The sequence below is a fragment of the Ylistrum balloti genome, unplaced genomic scaffold, assembly GCF_031769215.1.
Source record: "Ylistrum balloti isolate Yb309-2 unplaced genomic scaffold, AGI_CSIRO_Ybal_v1 Utg369600, whole genome shotgun sequence".
NCBI lineage: Eukaryota > Metazoa > Mollusca > Bivalvia > Pectinida > Pectinidae > Ylistrum > Ylistrum balloti.
Window position 1 is genome coordinate 33,630 of NW_026781881.1, and position 23,021 is coordinate 56,650.

At 38.0% G+C, this 23,021-nt stretch overlaps 2 protein-coding genes across 2 annotated transcripts; one reads left to right on the forward strand and one right to left on the reverse strand.

Moving 5' to 3' along the window:
* The first annotated feature begins 4,457 nt into the window (after nt 1-4,457).
* Nucleotides 4,458-19,965, forward strand: LOC132545841 (cytochrome P450 2B1-like). Its single transcript, XM_060209515.1, has 8 exons — nt 4,458-4,820; nt 11,840-12,071; nt 12,483-12,606; nt 13,989-14,148; nt 15,431-15,567; nt 16,086-16,185; nt 16,973-17,179; nt 18,880-19,965. Exons 1-8 carry the CDS (start codon nt 4,472-4,474, stop codon nt 19,080-19,082), a joined length of 1,512 nt encoding a protein of 503 aa, XP_060065498.1. The 5' UTR covers nt 4,458-4,471; the 3' UTR covers nt 19,083-19,965.
* Nucleotides 19,966-20,985: 1,020 nt separating this feature from the next.
* Nucleotides 20,986-21,936, reverse strand: LOC132545880 (glycoprotein 3-alpha-L-fucosyltransferase A-like). Its single transcript, XM_060209556.1, has one exon. It carries the CDS (start codon nt 21,919-21,921, stop codon nt 21,034-21,036), a length of 888 nt encoding a protein of 295 aa, XP_060065539.1. The 5' UTR covers nt 21,922-21,936; the 3' UTR covers nt 20,986-21,033.
* Nucleotides 21,937-23,021: the final 1,085 nt, after the last annotated feature.

The following is a 23,021-nucleotide window of genomic DNA, read 5'->3' on the forward strand; positions in this document are numbered from 1 at the left end:
AGCCAAGTTGTCGATAGATTCGGGTCATGATGTAGGTCGAGGCAATCATGCGAGCGAAATCTGTCAAAATTGCTTCTGGATTGTAGGAAATGACAAAGTTATCAGGAAATGTAACAATGCAATGGATAAATGTGGAATTCATGTTTTGATACGTGTAATGAGACATAGCCGAGTCGGTCACACAAATCACTTTTACTTAAATCGAAGATAGGTAAAAAAAGTGACGAATCTTTACAGGCCATGTAACAAACAGGTCACGGCAACATATCGTTAATATTTGTAATGAGTGATTCCATTTACATTTTCCTATTTTGAACTTGCCATAACTTAGCTGTTACCTATAAATATCTTGATGGTGTAGATGCGTCGTGGTCCCTTCATGTGGATCCTCCTTCCTCGGTTGTTTCGGCGCTGTCCACGACAACCTCTAGAGGTGCACCGACTGGGGTGATCAGGTCCCAGGCCGGAACCACTCGGCTATCCGCTAGTGACACAGGTGGCGTTTTGCTTGGTGTTATTAAATGTTCGTATGCCACCTCCTACGACGTTATGTCTCCGATGTTTCTCGAGATCACTGATGTTTGATCCACTTCTCCTCTCTTCCTCCATAGCCACAATGAAGCCATCTCAGTTTTTTACGGAGACAGCTTATGAGCTGCCGCCTGTCTGCACCAATGATGCCTATGACCCGCATAGTTCTCCACATCAACTGGCCCACAAATCCTCTGCAACCAACCTCCACTGGAAAGCACCCTACTTTCCATCCTCTGTGTTGGCAGTCCTCCACTAGACCCTGATACTTACTCGTCTTGCGCTCATAAGCTTCCTCCATTCTTTCTTCCCATGGCACAGTTCCACCAGGACAGCCTGTTTAGTGGACAAAGACCAGATGACGATGTCTGGCCTTTGATTTGTAAATGCTACCTCTGGGTGAAACTGCATACGACCATTCAAATCTGCTTTCAGCTGCCAATACCCTGCTGTTCCTAGTAGCCCAGTTCCTCCAACGGTCCCTCCTGTGGTAGGCTCTCCTGCCCGGACAAAGTTTACACATTTCAGCTGTCCCTTGCCCCTTTTTGGTTTCCTCTTGCACTTTTCCAAGGCATCTGCAATGACGGACAAACCTTTATCGTGACGCCAGGTGTATCGTCTATCTGTCAAGGCGACTGAGCAAGAAGAAAGCATGTGCTCCAAGTTAGCTGGTCTCCCGCAAAGCTTGCAGCTTGGATCGTCTGACAGCCCCCACGTTGCCAGGTTTGTTGGGCTCGGCAAGACATCGTGTACTGACTTGAGGTTAAGTTGTAGACTCTGTGGTTCAGTATACCAAATGTCTTTCCATGTCAGCTTCCTCTGGCGGGCTCCAGTTCATCCAACTTCCTTGTTTCTTCATGCCAACCGCCTTGACCATACGAAACTGCTTTTCCATGGCTCGTACTTCCCTCTGGACCATGTGTCGTCGGTCTACAGTTGAGGCTGGTCCCCATCTAGCTGTTGGTGTTGCTCCTAACCCTGTTCTTCCCACAGCTACACTGCCAACAATGTCTGCGTGTCTAAGACGCGACTCTGCATCTTTTACTGCCTGTGATGCCGACCACTTCTTCCCTGCTCTGTTCATGACCTTCGCTGCTCTTTACCTTCTCATCTTTGCTGTCTCTAAGCATGATGAATTGTCTAACCTTGGTGACCTTAAATTCCTCTGTTATTGACGTCAGCGGCAACTGGAGCTTTGTTCCTGAGCTATATAACCCCACACTGCTGAAGCTTCGAGGCACTGATAGCCATCTCCTGAGACAACTGCTTGCCTTGCGCTCCATCACTTCCACTTTTGTCAATGGTACGTCGTACACCAATAGAGGCCATAGTACATGAGGTAGAATTCCATGCTGATAGATCCAGGCCTTGTATTTTCCTGGCAGACCACATCTGTCTATTGACACTCGCCACTTCTCCAGCTGTTCCAATGTATCATTGGCATTCTTGGTGTCGTTCAAAGTATCATCAAAATACTTCCCCAGGCATTTGACTGGCTTCTCGGAGACTGTTGGAATGATGTCCTCTCCAATCTTGAATACCTCTCTGCATACTTTCCCTTTCCTTAGTACCAAGCTCCTGGACTTTACTGGCTTGATTCTCATCCGAGCGCAGCTGATGATATCCTTTATTTCCTCGAGAGTCCATTTTGCCTCCACCACTGTCTTGGTACTGCAGCATTCCTAATTTCTCTACCTACGGAATTAGCATGTCGATGCAGTTTATTTGACAGAAAAAAGTACAACACGAGATTTCAAATGAAGGAAGTTGATGAAGATTCTGGATAAGGGTAAAAGTCGTCATTATCATCTCTTTAGGGAAGGTTGGTTTCGCTGTCGTTATATGAAATTATACTCCTAACTGTGCTTGGTGGTTTCTCTAATATCCCGGTTCTCTTCTTGAATACATTACATTGAAATTGGATTTAAACGAGACATGGATTAGTTTCACCAGTAAACTTCTTTTGTCTATTTGTATTCGTAAGAATGTTATTATTTTATCATTTTATCTCCGCACGAAGGGAGGCATATTGTCATCATCATCATCATCATCATCATCATCTCCCTGGAAATACTTCCGAGCAATAAGTTTTTAATTACTAAAGATGTCCTGTTAAAACTGGCCATATAACTACATCTTTTCTTTACTGAGAATTTAAAATCAAAGGTCAAATGACCCATATTTTTTCCAATCATTTATTCTTAAAAGAAAACATTAGAGGCATGCTTTAGATTAATAAGTGTTTGTATCATCCAGAGGCAGTAAAAACAAGAAAATAAAAACGTGTGAATATAGTCATAATCTCAATAAAAATTCAATAAAACTACGGCAAAATATGAACAAAATAAAGATTTACATGGAGACCTCTGAAAATGTCCAAGGAGAATATGGTAGATGTTCCGGAAGAGTAAACGTCTTCTGCTTCATACATGACGCCCGCCATGAAAAAATTAAATAACAGCGACATTCAAAATAAGGTCAAAGGTTAAAGTGTGCAGTTTGTCGTTGACATATGCCAATGTCGTAGTCTTAAAAACATTAGTACTATTTTTTCTACATATACTAATCTTTAAAAAAAACAACTTTCTAGTTACTTTTTTTTAGTTGACAGTCACATTCCGTTATGCTACAGTGAACCCTTTTCGTCAGACATCCGGTATCAGTTATGAACCCGATCATATGACGCAAATTTCACATACGTGCCGTGAAATTTGAATGAAATATTTGTCTCCTTTAAGCAAATGATTGATTGACATGATGATTTAAACCTATCCCATTTTCATGGAATGTATTCACGTGCTTAGGACGAGTAGTTCTTGGTTTTGAGGTACTTTACAGTAAATATATTACTGATGGTATAATGTCAAATTGTGATAAAGTACTGATTCTAAATGAATTTCCGTCGTGTCTATTCCTGTCGTCTTCCTTCTCACTGCCTGTCTATGTATGGATAATGTGTACATACAAAGTATTACAATAGATAAGTATACTTGAACTGTCTGTAACCTTTATATATATATATCTATTTAATACGTTTATTTGAAAGCGTTATAACGCTGTCAGTCTATTTACAAGTTTTTTTTTTATCTCTCACTCGTACAAATATGTCCGTGGTAGTTTAGGAGGTTGCTAATTGAACTTTCTAAACGAGGGTGAATAATCGGGCAGTCTACGGACCTTCCTGTGCTGATGTGTCCCTAATATTGCGGTCCTCTCGCACGTGGTTCAATAAGAGAGCCACCATCTACTACAAGGAAAAGCCTTAAACTGGTACGGCCTGTTCACAGGTCAAGATCTAGTACAATAAAATGTATGTTAAAACAGTGGATTTGTTTTCTTTATAAGTAAAGTTTGTTTCTTGTATACATTGTACTACGTCATTGTAAACAATTTACTATCTTGATTCAGTTTATTTATAGTTAGATACACTAGAATCTAGTACTCCACGTTATCACGTGTATGTATGTACACGGTAGATTTAAAATCATTCAGCCGTTTACTGTATTCAAGAAACACCTAGATATCGCTGTTTATCATCAAAACATAATTTAACACCTGTTTACGTCCGCTGTGACTGAAGAAACGTACTCAACACGGATTTTCAAATAAAATCAATTAGCAGAAGCACGCTGTTGTTGTAATTGAAGTCACACTCGATTGATTTTGCCGCCTTCATTGAAACCACTGATCTGTGACGGAGTGGTTTTCATGGCTAACTGTTTACAGTCGTCAGTTCACTCTACCTTACAATCCGCTTCGCCAAAAACGTGACAACACATACGTCACTTAGAGGGGTACAAATCGGAGTCTGATTTAACGGTTTCCGCTCATTGAATGCATCGGTGTATTTCCTTGTGTGAATTTCACTTATATCCGTGAAGGTCTTTTGTACCGCACGTTTGTATGCTAACGTGTGTAACCGACCGGGACCTCGCAGGATATGTCCTCTTACGTTGGTGCTAATTATGTGCCGAGTTTCCTCATTCCCGTGCTCATTGTTATAGGGACAGTCTACTGGCTGTGGAAGAAAGAAATGGCACGCGTTCCCGGCCCACGGGGCCTCCCAGTCATCGGTAACATACCACAGGTGATCGGTGGACGGTTCGATCACAAGTTACAAAGGTTTAGGGATCGCTATGGAAACATTTTCCGGGTCAAACTGGGCGAGATGACCACTGTATTTGTGTTCGGACTTAAAAATATACAGGACGTTTTACTGGGACCTGAAGAGAATTTTGAGATGCGTCCGAACTGGCTTTATATACCAGATAAAGTCATACAGAAGAAAGGTAAGCAGTCAGATATTTCACTGCCAAGTTAACCATACTTTCCTTGTCCTAAACACAATCTATTTATCAAATGGTGTGTATCTTATTCACTAACACTAAACCTTCCTCGGATCCTGTGGAAACACTCGAGATGAAAACCATTTAAAAACCATATCGAAGGCACATAGTACAAATTATTGTTCGTCTCATCACATAGTTTTAAATCGTGTATACATTCTGTGGTCTCGAGGGGAGGGGGATTGATGTTAAAAATGATAACATAACATCATTTTACCAGTCTCGTTTGGTTCTGTTATCGGTGATTAGGAGGTGAAAAGGTCAATGGTTATACTGATGGATTGCAATGAAGTACGTACAGGTTGAAGCTTCATGATACATGCATTATTATGACATTAGCCTTAAAGGTACTGGTCGATTACCTTACACGCACACACATTCTATCAGACTAGAAAAGACATTATTTGTGAAATACGAAAAAGAGATTATTTCTCTGTAGATATTAATGTTCACGCTTTTGTGGAAATACCATACAATGTAGTTATCAATGACGTGAGTTGAGAGGTTCTAGGAACTCAAGGCGATCGGACGAGTAAAGGCTGTTATAAAATGTCACAAATGGATTCACTAATCTTGACGATGGTTTAAACAATTTTCTCATACGACAATTCAACAACATCTACATACAATACATTTGGGACAGAAAAACAAACTAAAATGTTATGTTAATTCTTGAACCGAATATCGATTTGAATTAGAATCTGAGACTATTTACAATGTTACACAGTTAATTTAGAAATCTTCCAATAATTACACTGTTTGTTTGTCCTAAAGCAAAATACTTGGCCTAAATTCTGTGTGGCTAAAATAACATTGTATGTTTACTGAACCGAAAAGTGTAAATGTCCTGCTACAGGAAGGTGTTGACGTCTCAATGTCGTGGACCCATTGTAGTGTTAACTGTTCGGACAGATGGCCTATAAGCCTTAACACAGTGTAGATGGCACAAAATGTATCATTGTCACTTACTTTTTTTCTTCCTTTCACTCTCGTGACAATTTCACACATGAAAGTTTTTGTGTTACCTTTTGGTCACAGAGGTGTGTTTTAATCTCGTTCTACAAAAACTTCTAGTGGTAAAGTGGTCATGTTTTACGCAAAATAGGTTTAAATGTTGCCTTACGAATTATTTTATTATTTTAAATTCCGAACAAAAACCACATTCCGTTTTAATGTTGACAAATATTGTTCAAATTAGACCAGTGATGTTTGAAATAAATGAACCCCGCTGCATCAAACGATAACATCCAAACGATAACATCTCTTTTCTTTTACAAGAACATGTGGGATCTGTTTAAGTTACATCCAGGAGTCGGCTGTGTTACCACTAGCCAAAGACCACAGTGTTTATCAACTCGTTAGAAGCTGCAAAAAAGTATCGCGTTAGAACCTGAACGTTTTTCCCTTGACAAAGTCAAATCCACTACATTAGATAAGCTTTTAACTTTTAGCAATTATCTCCGTTATATGAGACGTCTACACGGAACGGTATGTTAAAAATCGGATAGACTTGATTCACAGGATTCAGGGCCCAGCAGGAACGGCGTCAACTCTAATCCCCCCCCGCCTCGCGCGAGACTGGAACAAGATCAAAGCAAGCAACAAACACAGAAGTTTATTTACTGAGTTAACGACCCTATAATTAGCTAGGGTTGTTTTGAGGCGAGGTCTCCTTGTAGTAGCTGGTGACCAGATCACGGAACAGCATATGAGAGATCCGCCGCATACCACCCAGAGCAGTTTGAGTTTAAGTGTCTTGCCGAAGGGTACGACCGCAACAGCAAAGGCCGTCCTGTTTGTCAGTCCCCTATGGTGTTTCGTTTTGTCGCCCCGACAGAACGATAATTATCGTCTTTTCGCCAACGCTAAATTTCGTAAGCGACATAACGAAAAGACGACAAAACTCAACGCGAAATAACGAAAACTTGAAGTCGCTATTTAGCGGGGCGAAGTTATTTGCCCCGCTAATTATCGGTTTTTTTCGCAGCGACAAAACGATAATTTCCGTCTTTTCGCCACATCAAAACGATAATTATCGTCTTTTCGTCCCGCTCATTATCGTCTTTTCGCCGCGACATAACTAAAAGACGTCCTTCTAATGACTGAGCTATCATGACCCCTGCTTAGGAGATATCTAATAGAGTGTTCTAACGACATGTAAAAGTCATATTCTGACATACTTATCACTGTCCCGTAGTTTCTCAAAATACCAGAAACACATACTTGTTTACAGATATCAGAACTGAGAAACACACCTCAATTCCCAAAACAACGACATTTTCAGCGCTTTAGGACGTCCCCTGTACTCTACAATTTCCACATTATAACACCCACTCAAGTTTGACGAGCGCGTATCTACACGAATGTGTAATGTTTTTTATGTATATGTTGCACGTATTCTAAGTTTGACGATGCATCATAATAATGACATCGTAGATATAACATTACTTTCAAGTGCTATACAAGTACAATTACATGTATGAAGGCAGCTTGATGTCGCCGAAACTCTTTTTTTCCAGTTACATGTGCATGTCTGTGGGCCTAACAAGAGGCCCATAGAGCCTGTATCTGGAATTGTTTTTTATTTTTTATTAAAACTAAAAGTAATTCTAAAGGGCTGTAAGTAATTCCCCCATGAGACCCTACACCTCGGCCACAGCGGACAGCGAAACATTCCTTATCTTTCAGCCGACCCTCCTGTCCCAGGACTCGAAACATTTCACCCATGGGTGCTCTGGATCAAATCGGGACATCTGATATTCCTTTTGAAGAAGAGATATATTTCCCCCTTGGGGCCCCGCTCCTCTGGTGGGCCCCGCTCCTCTGGCCGCCGGTAGTTGAGATCCACCGGCTACACAACATTTCTTTCCCTAGCATGGGTCAGACCAAATAGGACAGAACCGTGATATTCTTAGAGGCAAAGAATTATTTTAAAATAACTGCTCTATTTTCCCTTTTGATACCCGTCCCTCCTGCCTCAGGAAACATAGTCCCGTCGTTTATATTAAACTGATTTCTCTTCATCCCAGGATGCATCAGACCAAATTGGTATTGAACCTGACATTCTTACAGAATTAACGGTTTCCAAATAATTTACCCTATGTGGCCAGTTCTAACTGCTCCAAGGGGTAGGCACACATAATTCATACAAAATCAATTCCTCTTCATTCAAGGATGTTTCTAATCAAACAGTTAAGAAATCCCAACATTTCCACCGACAGATATTTAGTATATGTTTCTGTATCTCGTATATTGGGCCTAGTACTCCCTGTCCCAGGCGACCGACACCCAACATATTCAGAACGATTTTTATTCATCCTCATCCAAAGATGCTTCACACCAAGACCACACGATTGGCCAGACCAGTCGAGCTTCGGATAAGTCTGAGAACTCATGTCAATTAATCACAAACATGTAGCTGGCCTGATCTGTCACGCAAGACAGTAAAACTACCGCAAAATTCATGCTGCTGTACCACAATTTTGACGTCATAACTAAATGACGTAACACGATTGTCTCAGCGGCGGAGAAGAAATTGATTAGACATAGGTATGTAATCTTTACCAGAGTTGTCGTTCCTTAATGCTTACAACACACCGTTATTTAGGGCACCACAATGTACTCTTGGTGATAACTGCACAATTTCCCTGTTATGGATTTCTCAATTGCTTGATAACAATATCCAGCATCACGTATGGTGTTTACATTTCGCAGTTGATTCGATCCACAAGGACATGTTCCCCTTATCGCGATTTTCGTGCAAGAAATCATCAACTGACTCAACAGACTGACAAACTTGTAACACAAGGGTTCAAAAGATACAGGCTGATGAAAATAATTGGGAAGTTTTATGGTCGCCATAGTGATTCTCATTGAGAAATATTCTGTTTCTTTGTGCTATATGAAGCTGGACGTGTTTGATGCTCGTTAGTTTGCCTGTTGGTTCCGTTGTTGTATACCTTGTTCTCATTTGAGAACGTGGCATTACTTACTTGGATTGACCAATGTTTACATCGCGGATGACGTCAATGAAGCAGAAGATGATTACTCATCCGGAACACCTGGTCGTGTAAATCCTTCATATTTAGCCCTAGTTTTATGGAATTTGTGTTTGGATTATGCTTATGTTTACATTTCTCTTGATTGTTTTGCCTTTGTTATTGAGAGACGCATTCGAATTACATGTATATTCCATTTACGGAAGAAGGTGATTGTTGATAAATAAAATCCTACACTTGGTTGGGTGGTTGGTTGGTTGATTGGTTTGGTGGTTGGTTGGTGGGTTGGTTGATTGGTTTGGTGGTTGGTTGGTGGGTTGATGGGTTGGTTGGTCGGTTGGTTGGTTGGTAGATAGGTTGGTTGGTTTGGTGGTTGGTGTACTGTCTCCGTTACTCATCCCATTGCAAGGTGTTATCTCACAGACATCACGATAAAGTATACATGAAGAGATATTAGTCTATTTCGATGGGAATTATGAGGCATGACTGAATAAATGCAGATTGAACATGAATGTTACATTTTTAAATAGGATTTTTAATAACTTTTAAAAATCCCGACGACGCTTATATCATACTGACATAGTATATTGTATCAACACTACAATACAGCGGATACACTTCCTTCATATAAGAACACCACTTCAGTCTCTTCCGTAAGCTCAAGTATTACTGATTTGTTTGATCCTAACCGCATGTCATGATTAATATCACTTTCTCTTTTTATTTGAAAACAAGGAAATTTTAAATTCACATTGAATTCTGGTTACAAGTGCATGTTATATTGCTGGAGTCAATTCCGGTCTCGGGTCAATAGTGATCTTGCGGTTAACAAACCCGATGAAGAAAATGGCGATTTTTTCCAGTTAAATTAATACTGATGACTCGTTAAGACTGAGACCTTGATTGAAAAAGACTGTTTTAACTTTTCTATATGTGTACAATTGAAAATGCAAGGGACATAATACCAGGTTCGAAAGCATGTCTTCTGTGTCAATCTCAGAAATGACAGGTTCACCAAAAGAGAACAAGGCTGATAACAACGAAGCGACTTGATTTATTACTTCGAATCGATCCACTCAACTTAATAGCGAACAAAATCTATTTCTGGATGTTATAGGTGTTCCTCCATAAATTCACCCTTGTCAAAACCCGTAAATTTGCGAAAGTACGTGTCAATCTTCAATTGCCCTTTGAACCGGAAGTACTTCCCGAAATTTAAACTCTTGTACTTTTTAAGTCGTTAATGTATCACTTACACTTTACACCTGGGTAATAGACGTCGTAAACAGGTGATACAGAGTTAGGAAATAAAGTACTGTTACATATTTGAGCACTCACGTGAAATAAACTCCGTTGGCAATACATGGTACATGTACGATTTGTCTGACTAACTCGTGGAAAATGTTCCGTACTATTTAGTTTATAGGTATCTTCAGATAGAAAACGCAATTTTAGGTTCAGATTTTTTTTAAAAGAAGCAAAGTTTTCAATGAATTATTGATACAAATATTTATTACCACGAATTGTCAGGATGCCGACTAACATAACGAGGAAACTCTACATCAACACGAGAATAATTGACTGGGTGATAAGGATGTGTTTGAAAGGAAACCGAAAAAATATGAAGATTTGAATTTTGTGTCGATCCTAATAGAAAACCCTGGTATACTACTTGCGGATCGAAAGACCCCGTTGCATATTGTTTTTGTGCTGTCTGATTCCTATTTGACAAGTGTTTCTTGTTACAATGTTAAGTGACCTTTGACCTACAATTGAAAGTAAAAAAGAATCATTGCCACAACGAAGACGCAAGTGTTTCACAAAGTGAGCATGCAGTTAGCACACGCCTTACACAGCACAGTTCTAGTGTCCCAATTCAAAGTTTTGTTGCAGCCGAGGACATACTGTTTCACAAACACATATTAAACTCTCAAGGCCAAGTTGATTTTTGAAACTTTATAGTTTACGGAAAATCAAACAATAATTTGACGGCGTTTATAATGTTTCAAACAATAATTTATATCTGTGTTCGTACTGTAATACTATAACCGGTATTTTGTCACTGAACAAGATTTTAGAGTTTTATGGCTGGGCAAAGAAAGTCCACATTTGCCAACTCGGATACAATATCATGGTAAGGGATTTATCAATCTGTGAATTTTTTTTTCAAAAAAAAAATAGAAAAAAATCATGCAGATAATGAAAAAAGGGCACAATTTATGAAAAATATCGTGGGGGAAATATATTAACTTAGAAATTGGAAATTAAATGATTTTTTTCCATAGTGACATCCCCGCAAATGTATTTGTAGAAATAAAAATATCTATTTTGAAGTTACGCGCGTAATGAAGATTTACCTGTTCACTGGTATAGTGCTATCCGGAACTCCCAAAAAGTCGGAGTGACCGCCCTTGAAATGGCATGTTACTTCCGTCAAAGATAATTACATGGACGATAAAACGGTTATTGAGATGTTAATCTCATTACGTATTGTGTTGCCTGTAATGTTATGCACCAAATAAAAGGTAAATATACACACTACCTACGGATACATATTGTTTTACAAGGAACTTATCATAACTACTTTTTTTGAGCCAGTTTCCAAGCGAGGGGTCGATTTTTTAAAATCTGGAGTTGCTTGCCTTGTGTATTTTTAATGACCGTGGACCTCGGATTTGTCAACCGGCACATAAATTTGAATTCTGCTGATATTTCGTTTAAATAACGTCAGTCATGAGTGCTAAAACAAAAATCAATGTTTAAAAAATAATATCCTGGCCTCGAGTGCCTGTGGTATGAACGCAATCTCGACTTCCGTTTTATATCTCATAGCCAGATTTCAATCATACTGAAAATAAATACATTTCTACAATTTCACAATCGTTCAATAGAAATATTAACATTTTAGATAAAATTATTTCATATATATGATGTCTAAGATTTATTTTTTACGAACCATTTTAGGGATAATTTGGACGAACGGTGAGATGTGGCAGAGAATGAGAGACATAACGACCACTACACAGACCTCTCCGGACAGCAGTCAGCATACAGAGAAACAGACCATGGCCGAAGTAAACCACGTGGTTGACCTGTTGAACAAAGGAAGTGAATCAGATGGTTCCGGTGTTGACCCCAACAGTCTGTTCAGTTCTTCCACATTCAACATACTGTCTGCATTCGTATTTGGTCAGCGGTAGGTCAATACCACACATACCTTATAATGTTGTAATGTAACATCGCATAACCCAACCCAACCCCCCCCTTCCTCCACACACACACACACTTTCTTTTATTTATTTCTAGACGCAAAATATAATTAATATAGGAGACATGGGAGACACAGGGCACAGATGCACAATCCACAGACAATAACACATTCGTCCCCAAACCCTGTAATGTGCCACGCGTCATCTTTACCCAGAGTTGTCGTTCCTTACACTCACAGTCACAGCAACTGTTATGAATAGACAGTATATTATGTCTGTTAGAGGGGAAGGATTGGAAAATGTTATAAAATTATTGAAAATTAATGCAGAATCCATTCCATTGTTTTTTTTTAACTCCGCACTTATGTCACACCTTGTAATTATGACTTTTTTGACAGGTTTGATGTGACAGAGAAAGACTACAGTTTACTCAAAGATGGTATTGCTGATATAACAGAGAGAAACAAGACTCAAAATCCTGTTAACATGTTTCCGAGTCTGGGGGCTTGTATGAAACGAAAGGTGTGTATCCTACTTTATTTATTAGATTAAGAAGTGATGGATTATGGCAGCATAGACGTACTAAAATGACATTGTTTGGACTTGTGTTAGGAATTGTAGTAAAAACTGCAGGAGTTATCTCCCTTGGTTGGATCTAACCTCGACACAGAACGGACGTGATTCGTTTAACTGTATCACGTGTTGCTTAGGAGATGGGATTACCTTAGACAATCCAGTGTTACACCTTGTGGTAAATTTCTATGTGGAGTTCATTCGACATATTAATGTACATATGCTCTTGTATGTTCTGTAATATTGCGTGGTGTTATTTTTCTATCTCTTGACAGAGGAAACGAATTCTCCTTCGTCTGTCCATCACACAGTAAGACATTCTATTTAGCTTCATGAATAGAGCAGTAATTAAAGTAATACAAGTGTTCGATACCATTACATAGAAGTGTCAATTCTTGATAAATGTTTGTATAGTCGTTCGGAATAGTCCACTTTCAGATAAATACACAATAAAACACGGATAAGTCGAAGTCGATGGGACCAAATGAAATATTCGACTTATCCGATGGTCCGATTCAGCCGTGCTTCCATAAATGGAGACATTATGCATTGAAGATTGACTCCTTTTTTCATCGGTTGTTTACTGAAAACGTGTCTCATAACATTACATGACACAAATGAATTAATAATAAATAAAAGTATTCTGTGATTTTATACTTTAATGATATCGTTTATTTAAATATATAGATTTAAGCACGGATGTATATAAGATAGGTAATCTGAATGGCGTGGATACGCAGTCACTCTGGTCAAAATAACTTCGTGAAATCGATACCAGAAGTAATAAAAATATTGTGCTCACATTTGTATTCTAACAAGTCTCGACAACAATATTTTAAAAATGAAACTTCATAAATACGTAACATGGATAGCGCTGAGGTAGGTGAAGGCCGCGGCACCATCACTGAAGCGTAACGTACGGCTCTGTAAGAGCGTAATCGTTAAATACAATAAAATAAAATTTGTAAATGTATATCCAGTAAATGAATTTAAAATCATAAACAAATTGTCAATGACAAATAAGTGTTTTTATTAATCAGCATAGGCGCGGTAGTTATTTGTGTTTTCCCTTTGGTTTTCTGCAGCCATGTGCATAAAAGTAAACAAAGCACAGTAGATTTACGGTTAACAGACTACAGTGTATTTTTTATGTTTAATTATCTAATATGTATTGTGCACGTAGGTAAACGCAAGAATTAATCGATCGAGAAGTACGATAGGGCTCGTTAACACAGATCAATGGACAAACTATTCTAGTACCATTTTAAAAGTCATTGATGCATATCCAGAAAAAAATTCTGCCTTTTACCATGACAGTGTTTCCTTTCCAGAGAGATGAAGCTATTGTTAAGGAAAACGACCTGTTTGTAATTCTTAAGAAATATTTGATCTCTCACGAGAACCGGTGTTGCCATGGAAACGCATCCCTTGACCTGATGGACACCTTTATACAGCAGAAGGAGCATGGGAAGGAAACTGACCAAGAAACAGGTTTGTCTATATCGGATACAATTCTTTATCACGGTGAATCTGCTCTGTGTTTGTAGACTGATCCACGGTCCTGAATGTTCGGTACTGTGAACACGGACCTAAATACCACAGAGAGATGCCTTTAGACCGAGTAAACTGCTAAAGATTCTTACATTTTTCAGATCTTTCTCCTTCGTATGAGTACGGTTTTCGCGAATTATCGTTTTTTTTTAATTTCGACACGAGGGTAAGTTTCTCAAGTTAGCAAATATGAAGCCAGTCCAGTGATTGCCAACTTAAGTATCTTTTCCGTCTGGTTGAGAAAACTCACCCTAAAGGAGACCTCCTCTTTTTTCATCACGAAAGGTTTCCTAGAAAATGTATCTATCCAAACATAAAATAAGAAATCAAATCTTAAAAGACGGACAAATAAAGGATGTCATTAATTTTGGAACATTTAAGTTGGTGGCTATGACAATGATATTATCAAATAAAAACTTCTTTTATAGCCAAGTATCATAACCTTCCTTTGTTATGAAAGACAAAACGTTGTCGCAAATACAGAGAATGTATCTTATTCAGGACAAAAATGAGAATGATATGTGAAAATGAATAAGTTTCTGCTAAATATTTTCTGATGTCTGTACCGGAAAAAGAAGTGAAGCATCACATCTATGTTTTGCATCTGGACTATTTTCTAAAATCAAACTTATAAAAAAAATCATCATCAAATAAAAGTGTACTACTGAAATTATTTTTACTTCTCAGAGGAATACATCCTTAATAGTTGGCGTTTCTGACGTTGAATTGTTGACATGATGTCATTGAATTAAATTGTTGACATTACGTCATTGAAATGATGACATTATGTTATTGAATTGTTGACATGATGCCATTGAATTGTTGACATGATATTGAATTGTTAAAATGACGCCACTGAATTGTTGACATGAGGCCATTGAATTGATAACTGTTGTCATGACACGGAAATCCCCGTCTCAAGCGTATGCGACGACACATTGTATAGTGTGAGAGAAATTTATTTAAGCTGCGAACTCATTTGGACTGTGTATGTATATGTACATGGGATTATTTTACTTAGAAATATATATCACAATGATCTATTCTCCTCTGATACAATTTTTCTCAACTGTAAATCTTGATACTGACGCAAATGTATTTTTCATCGATTTTGATATTTCTGGATTAAATTGATTAAACTTTCCTCAGTAATTCTGTATAGAAGTTGTTAATGTAGGCAGATATGTGCAGCATGTAGTTATTGTCAACTTTCTTTCCTCAGAGAACAACTTCCTTAGGTCAATACTTGACCTGTATATATACGGGTCAGAGATGACAACATCCTTACTTCTATGGACAATCGTGTACCTTGTCAGATACCCGGATGTACAACGAAAATGTCAGGAAGAGATGGATTCTGTAAGTGTGACTGGTTGATACTTTCTTGTCATTAAAAAGCTGCGCCTTCTGTTTATAAGAGGTCAAATATATATATACCGGATATATATATATGTATATACATATATATGTCGTTTTCCTGAATACTAAACTATTCACATATTCTAACAGACATCTCGTGTGATTTTAGATAACACGCCCTGTGATACAAGACTCACTTTTTGTGATTTCAGTCTATAATCTATGATTGAAGATAATGTTTTTTTCGTTCACTTCCTTTGATGTTAGGTAATTTCCTGTGATGTTAAGGTTATTTCCGGTGATGTTGAGGTCAATTGTTGCGAAAGTCAAGTCACTTCCTATGATGCTTTGGACCATTCCAGTAATTTAGTTAGTAAATTTACAGATGTTATGATTAATACGAGATAGATATGTCATAGCTTTTTCTTAAAACGTTAACATCAATGTACGAACAATAAAACTAGAAAGGAAATGTTGAAAATACTTTTTCATAGGTTAACAAACCCTTTGTGTTACAGGTTGTAGGAGATCGTGACGTGTCGTCAAATGACAAGGCCAATGGTAGTCTACCATACTGTGTAGCAGTATTGAAGGAGATCCTGCGAATATCTAGTCCAGGTCAGGGTTGCTATTGTTTTGGCCTTTGAGACAGATTTTGAAAAATAGAGCATTTGGTTATAGCGGTCGGATAGGCTTGAAAATGGTGTGTCCTGGTGAATGTTGCTATGGTAACAAATGGTGATAGCTCTCTGATATATTTCAAAATGGTGTGTCCAGAGAGTGTTGCTATGGTAAAGGTGACGATAGCTGTCAGATATATTTCAAAATGGTGTGTCCAGAGAGTGTTGCTATGGTAACATTAAGATATATTATTATTACTTTAAGGAGAGCAATCTGTTATCTATATCAACACTGGTCGTGAGAACTGACCTTCAAATTTATACAGGATCCCAATCAAGCAACTTGCGTCCATTGGAGAAGTAATCAGTGTCCCGAGAATGTCCAACGGCATTTTACACGCCTAGGAATTCAACGTAAGAGAGATATTATTTTGATCTGCTTTCAACACTAAGAAATGGTTGTCTAAGACTCGATCACTTACATTCAGGGTAATAGTGTGTCGATATTTCCTTGTAGAAGCTGGTTGCTACCTTACTGAACAACATGCAGGAGTGCCGCCACATGTTTACCATGGTGGTAAAGTTCCTTGCATTAGGACAGCCCTGGCCTGTGCTTCCTGACAAACACAAATCGTCCCCATTAGGGAACCACAAACATTGGGTCCTCATCTTAGGTTGCAGATCCTATTGACTGAACTATCACGTAATGACAATTTTTTTGGACAATGAATTATCTTGTATAAATTCCGATAATAATGATGACATCTAACGATTTCTCTCAACAGCTGTCATGACAACGCTACACACCAATAAGAAGAGTTCCATTGTGGATGGCTACATGATTTCTGGACGTTCATTGGTCGTCTGTGACCTTCACAAACCTCGATTTGATGACACAATTTGGGAAGACCCTTTTGAATTCCGACCTGAAAGATTTTTTTCTCAGTTGAGCGAGACACAGGAACGAGTTGCGTCCCTTTCCTTTGGTCTTGGTTTGTATCTATGTACATGTATATATACCCAACAAAAAAGAAACGCACAAAGTTCCCCCCCCCCTTAAATTACACCTTAGCTTTAAGGAAATAATGGAATATTTGGTCAGGTATGACATCAAGAATGATCTCCCTTCTCGAAAATCTACCCTAAAATCAGCCAAGCGTGACGATATCATTATCTGACTTTAAGAGTTTCTGTAGTCCAAATCATGTCTCGTGGTCAAACCACGACGGATTTTTTCAAACGAATAAATTCAATGGATACTCTAAGTTCAGCCACATGATTTTTCCACGTTAGCATTTTGATTTCGCCATTGATCGAGATACCACGCTAAACGCAAATCCAAAGGGGTAGAGCAATTGCGATGTTGATGGATTGTCGTAGCCAAATTGTTGTCGCACAGCAGTTTGGAGTTGCTCTGTGTATAATTAACCGTTTGTATACACATCTCCTTGCCACTGGGTCGGTTTCTGATCGTCCCAGGAGCGGTCGTCCTCGTGTAACGACCGCACTACAAAACAGGGCGATTCGATTGTCGCACTTGAGCAACATATTCAAGACTGCTATAAAGACTGCGTCGCATACCTTAGGTACTCATAACAGACCCATTTGTGCTCAAACTGTCAGGAACCGTTTGCGTGACGAGAGAATCATTACGCGCCGGCCTTATGTCGGGCCACCTCTGACACCAAGGAGGCGGCGTCTTGACTGGATGCGAAGATTTGGCCCGAATAGGTTTGAGATGCGTCGAAGGAGGCGTGTAATGTTCACCAATTTTTGTTTAGATTCTGTCTGTATCGCTTAGACGGAAGAAAAGGGGTATATCGCCGACGCATGCGGGGTTGAACATGATAGATTCGGTGGGGCTTCTGTAACGATTTGGGGAGGCATCTCCCATGGAGTAAAATCCCCTTAGTGGTACCGGATCCAAACTTCAAAGCCGTTTGATACAGAGATCAGATCCTTCAACCACAGGTCTTTCCTCTTCCTAGACGTTATAACCTAATTTTTATCACGGCAAACAATGTTCAGTCTCTCGAATGACCCATATATAGCCCCGACATATCTCCCATTGAGCATCAGTGGGATGAGCTGGACAGGCGTATTAAAAAACGTCAACCCCCCAACCTACCGCGCCCAGATGATCGTAGCTTTAACACAAGAATGGAACAACATTCCCTTAAGGCGATTTAATGATCTCATGAGTTCAATGATCCCACTTTGAGAGACTACTGAAGAGACGAGTGACGTCACAGACTTCTACAGTATTGTAAAGAGTAGGCTTGTCCCTTCTCATTGATATAAAATTTTGGTACAAATTTCCCAAAATATCATAGGCTATTGATTGCATAATTTAATTGTGTATTTCTTATTTTGTTGAGTATATATATAGATATTATGAACAATTCATTAAATGGGAACTAATTTTGTTAAGATTGTCAGATAAATATATATATTGTTTACACATTTTGACTCTTTTTTCCCTTTTTTATGTTTTGTTTCTATTTAAAAAGACAGTAAGGTTGTTTTTTGATTATTGAAATTTCATAAACATTATGAAACAGACTAGATTTCTGTTGATTTTATTTTTGGTGTTCCTAAATTTAACTAATTTATTCCTACTTAGACAAATGAAATAATTAAGAAAGTAAGTATCATAAAAGAAATGCATTATTTTTCAATAAATTTGTTTCAGGTCCGAGGTGTTGCCCAGCACGGAAATTATCTGACACTACTCACTTCCTGTACAGCATGAACCTCATACGTCACTTCCACATTCAACATCATGACAAAAATATTCAAATACCTTTGACCTCAGACTATAAAGGAGTATCCCTGAAACCCCGCCCATTCCGTGTAGTATTCAAACCAAGGGGATTTCCTGGAAGCCGTGGTTGAATGAAACTGGACCAAAGACAGCAATTAAAGGTGACCTTTGGGAGTTAGTAAATTATATAGCAGTGGTACATGAAATTGGCCACACATGGACAGAAAGTCAACAGACGTCACATGAACCATATATTTATTCATGTCCTGGTCAAAATGTAGATGAATGCTTAATATAGTATTCTTTCAATTTTTGCATAGCGAGAATTAAAAATGAGAGAGACAGAGAGAGGGACAGAGAGAGTAGAAAGAGAAAAGAGAGACACAGAGAGAGATAGAAAGAGAAAAGAGAGAGTGAGACAAAGAGACAGAGAGAGAGAAACAGAGAGAGAGAGAGAGATTACTCAAACGATAATCTAAAACGTCACACTCAGTATCGCACAAGGAAACAGAATATGTCTCCCTGAGATCGTTATGATGACCGTAAAACATCCCAATGATTTTCTTCAACCTACGTCTCCCTACATTGTGAGTTTTATCTGTCAGTTGCCGAAAATAATGTGATAATAAGAACAAGCCCTTGAATGATTGATTTTATAATTTGAATTTGTCCACAAGTCCTGTAAAAAGCTTAGAGATGTCATTTTAAGCCAGTGTGTTTATGATGTTTTCCATTTTACTACTTCTAACAAAGTTATTCTCATGTTCATCAAACAGAAATTAAAGGCTTAACCCATTAAACCGTTAAAATTCGTGCAGTAACTTCGGTAGTTGCGTATCAACATTAATCCATGGTGTGTTGTGTCCTTCATAACATAGTTACTGTTACACAATTTCTGTATTGTAGTAACTTTTGTATAACTTCTACATTGTAGTAACTTTTGTATAACTTCTACATTGTAGTAACTGTTGTATAACTTCTACAATGTAGTATCTGTTGTATAACTTCATTCTAATAACTGTTGTATAACTTCTACATTTTAACAACTGTTGTATAACTTCTACATTGTAGTAACTTTTGTATAACTTCTACAATGTAGTATCTGTTGTATAACTTCTACTGTTGTATAACTTCTACATTGTTGTGACTGTTTTATAACTTCTACATTGTAGTAACTGTTGTATAACTTCTACATTGTAGTGACTGTTGTATAACTTCTACAATGTAGTAACTTTTGTATAACTTCTACATTGTAGTAACTGCTGACTAGAGTAAATCATTAGCAGGTGTTTCTCTTTGCTTACAAAGCGTTTTTTACGTTTCATGTTTTACGTACGTTCATATTATTTGTCTTTCATTATAAAAAACGATAATTATGTTTTCATTTTTAAAAACGAATTTCCAAACAATGGTAATAAATGGCGATAATGATATTCGTGGTGTTATATGTTGTTTAAAATGCATGAAAATTTATTCACTATCGTTAACACCATTTCTGGTAAAATTTCATTGATGGTCTGATCATTTCATTTTTATTGATTTATTAATTGATTTTTTTTTTGTGCCGGCATCGAAGTGTATATTAATGGGAGTAACAACATATTTCTTGGTGCACGTTAAATCGCACTAAAAATCTCAAGGCCTACATTTAGCCTATCATATAAAACATTTCGAAATGATACAGAAAAAATATAGGCTTACGTTTATTCCATCGTATAATACCTTTTGAAGTAAGTACAGTAAACTGGAAAACAATCCTTATCATTACATTCGCCATCAAGAGATTTTCACTAATTCTCTAATATGCATCGTAGGAACAGCGGGCAATTCAATACAATAGTATTTTACTGGGAAGAAAGAGTGGTAATACTTGGTTGTCATTGACGGTGTCCATTTGAATGAAGAAGTTCCAAGTGCATGCCAATTAGTATCTTTTATTTCAGTTGGATTTTGAAAATGAACATGTCGTGTTGCAATATTGATATTTAACATCGCTCTTGACACACAATAGAATTAGTGACAAGTCAAGCCTCCCATAACAACAAGCTCTCATTATTGAATCGTGCATAAATAGTAATATGGTCAAAATTTGTACAGAAAATGTGAAAGTACATATCTAATATCATCAGCTCCTACACAAAATTCTTGATTTCCACCTTTAAGCCAAGCATCGATATCGTCATATAAGCGTCTGTAGGATTCTGATCGATGTAACCTCCGGCATAATATACAAAAAGGATTAGGCTCATAGCTGTAGGATTCATAGAATTGTTTCCATGTAAAGTAATTTTCAAATGCCGTCATATTATTTGAAAGTTTTGTTAAATACTCGCCGAGTTTCCCTGGGGACGAAAATTCATCCGTACTTATGTAACTTCCAGGGGGTAAGAACATCCATGATTGATTTTTGAATCCCCGAACTACCGGAATTGTATTTGAAGCGATTTGGAAAATATTGAAAACTTTCTCGGTAATATAGTCCCGACATATAGCGTTCTCAAAAGACAAATAAAACTTGTAACGATCCAAACATTCCTTAAATTTATCGAAATCACAAACTAATTTTCCACAAGCACCGTATATATCCGTCTTGACGTATTTAGTAAGTTGTTCGACGTATAATTCACGTTGTGATGACGTGACACAATGACTAACAAACCAACCCACAGGATTGAATGACGTAGGAATATTTAAAGCGGTCGGAATTTTTGAAAGGACACTTTGACGTTTCCTAAAATCTCCATATGAATGGCGAATATCGGCATCACGACGGTATGACATGGTCCAATTGAAAAGACGCCGCCATGGTGACAAGGACCCCATCCAATATACAGGAGCCTCGCTTCCGTGTAGCACCCAGATCTGACCTCGGATTTTCGTTGGTGGTTGAGGATTGGTAATCCCTAGCGGCGGGCCCTGAAACATCACAGCATCACTGGTAAACAAATTACCATTAACGCCATAAGTCATTGTGCATGCATCCGGGCATTTATCGAAAGACGTAGGTGACACGTGGTCTGGTTTGTTAAAATAATGGACTTTGATGATTTTTTTCTTAATTTCATGTTTGTTTTTGGAAATCGCGTGTTGGTCATTTGACCTGTCCCAATTCTGAACGCCTTGCTGTAACCATGCCTTGTTTTCTTCGAATTTATTCCTCCTTAATATAGACCATTGACTGTACGTGTCTCTGTTAATTATCTGGTAGGTGTCGTGTAAGAGTTTCATTGACAAACATACAGCACACACTGCCAACACTTTTGTCAAATATTTCCTGTCAAACAAATAAAGAAAATATTAATTTCATAAGTTAAAATGAGATTGTCATTGCATAGGGGTACAGATAACATGGTCGTATGTGAACAATAATTACTTCTGTTATTCATAAAGCGTGAGATAAAAACATTTTGAAGAATATAAGATATTCCTGATAATTAGTAATATAGTGACAACTAGCTTTGCCATTTTACCATACATACACGTTGACTCAGCAAACGTTATTGCCGTTTAAACTTCTAGAACAGAGGGTTGTTTGCGGAGACGTAGCTGACATGTGTTACCCCCCGCCCCCTCCCAATCTCTCTATGTAAATTAAATCCGCAGTTAGGGAAGTACATTAACTCTGTTGACGTTTTATATGTAAGTTTTGTAGCAATATTTTACCATTAACCAACGAAACATAAGCGGGAATGCTTTGCCCTTAAATAGTCAACCCTTATGACTACACAACTATTCATTTTATCTGAGCAGTTTTGGGTTGTTCACTGGTTTAACGCTATCTTAATACCATTAGTTTGAATGCAGAAGAATGTTTCTGCGTTAGTGATATTGTATGAGACTTCAAACATTTATTGTAAATTAAGTAATGAGTACAGAGAAATAGGACGGTTAGTGGCATAAGGATGTGTTTGAAAAATGGGAACATATCTAACAGATTAAAAAAATCAGACTATCCTTTTGAAAATACATCTTAAACAAGTAAATCTAGTACCTTATTAAAATAATAGGCAACTCTGAAAAAGGCAAATAAAAGAAAACTTTCTAACCAAAAATATGAAAATCCAAACTTA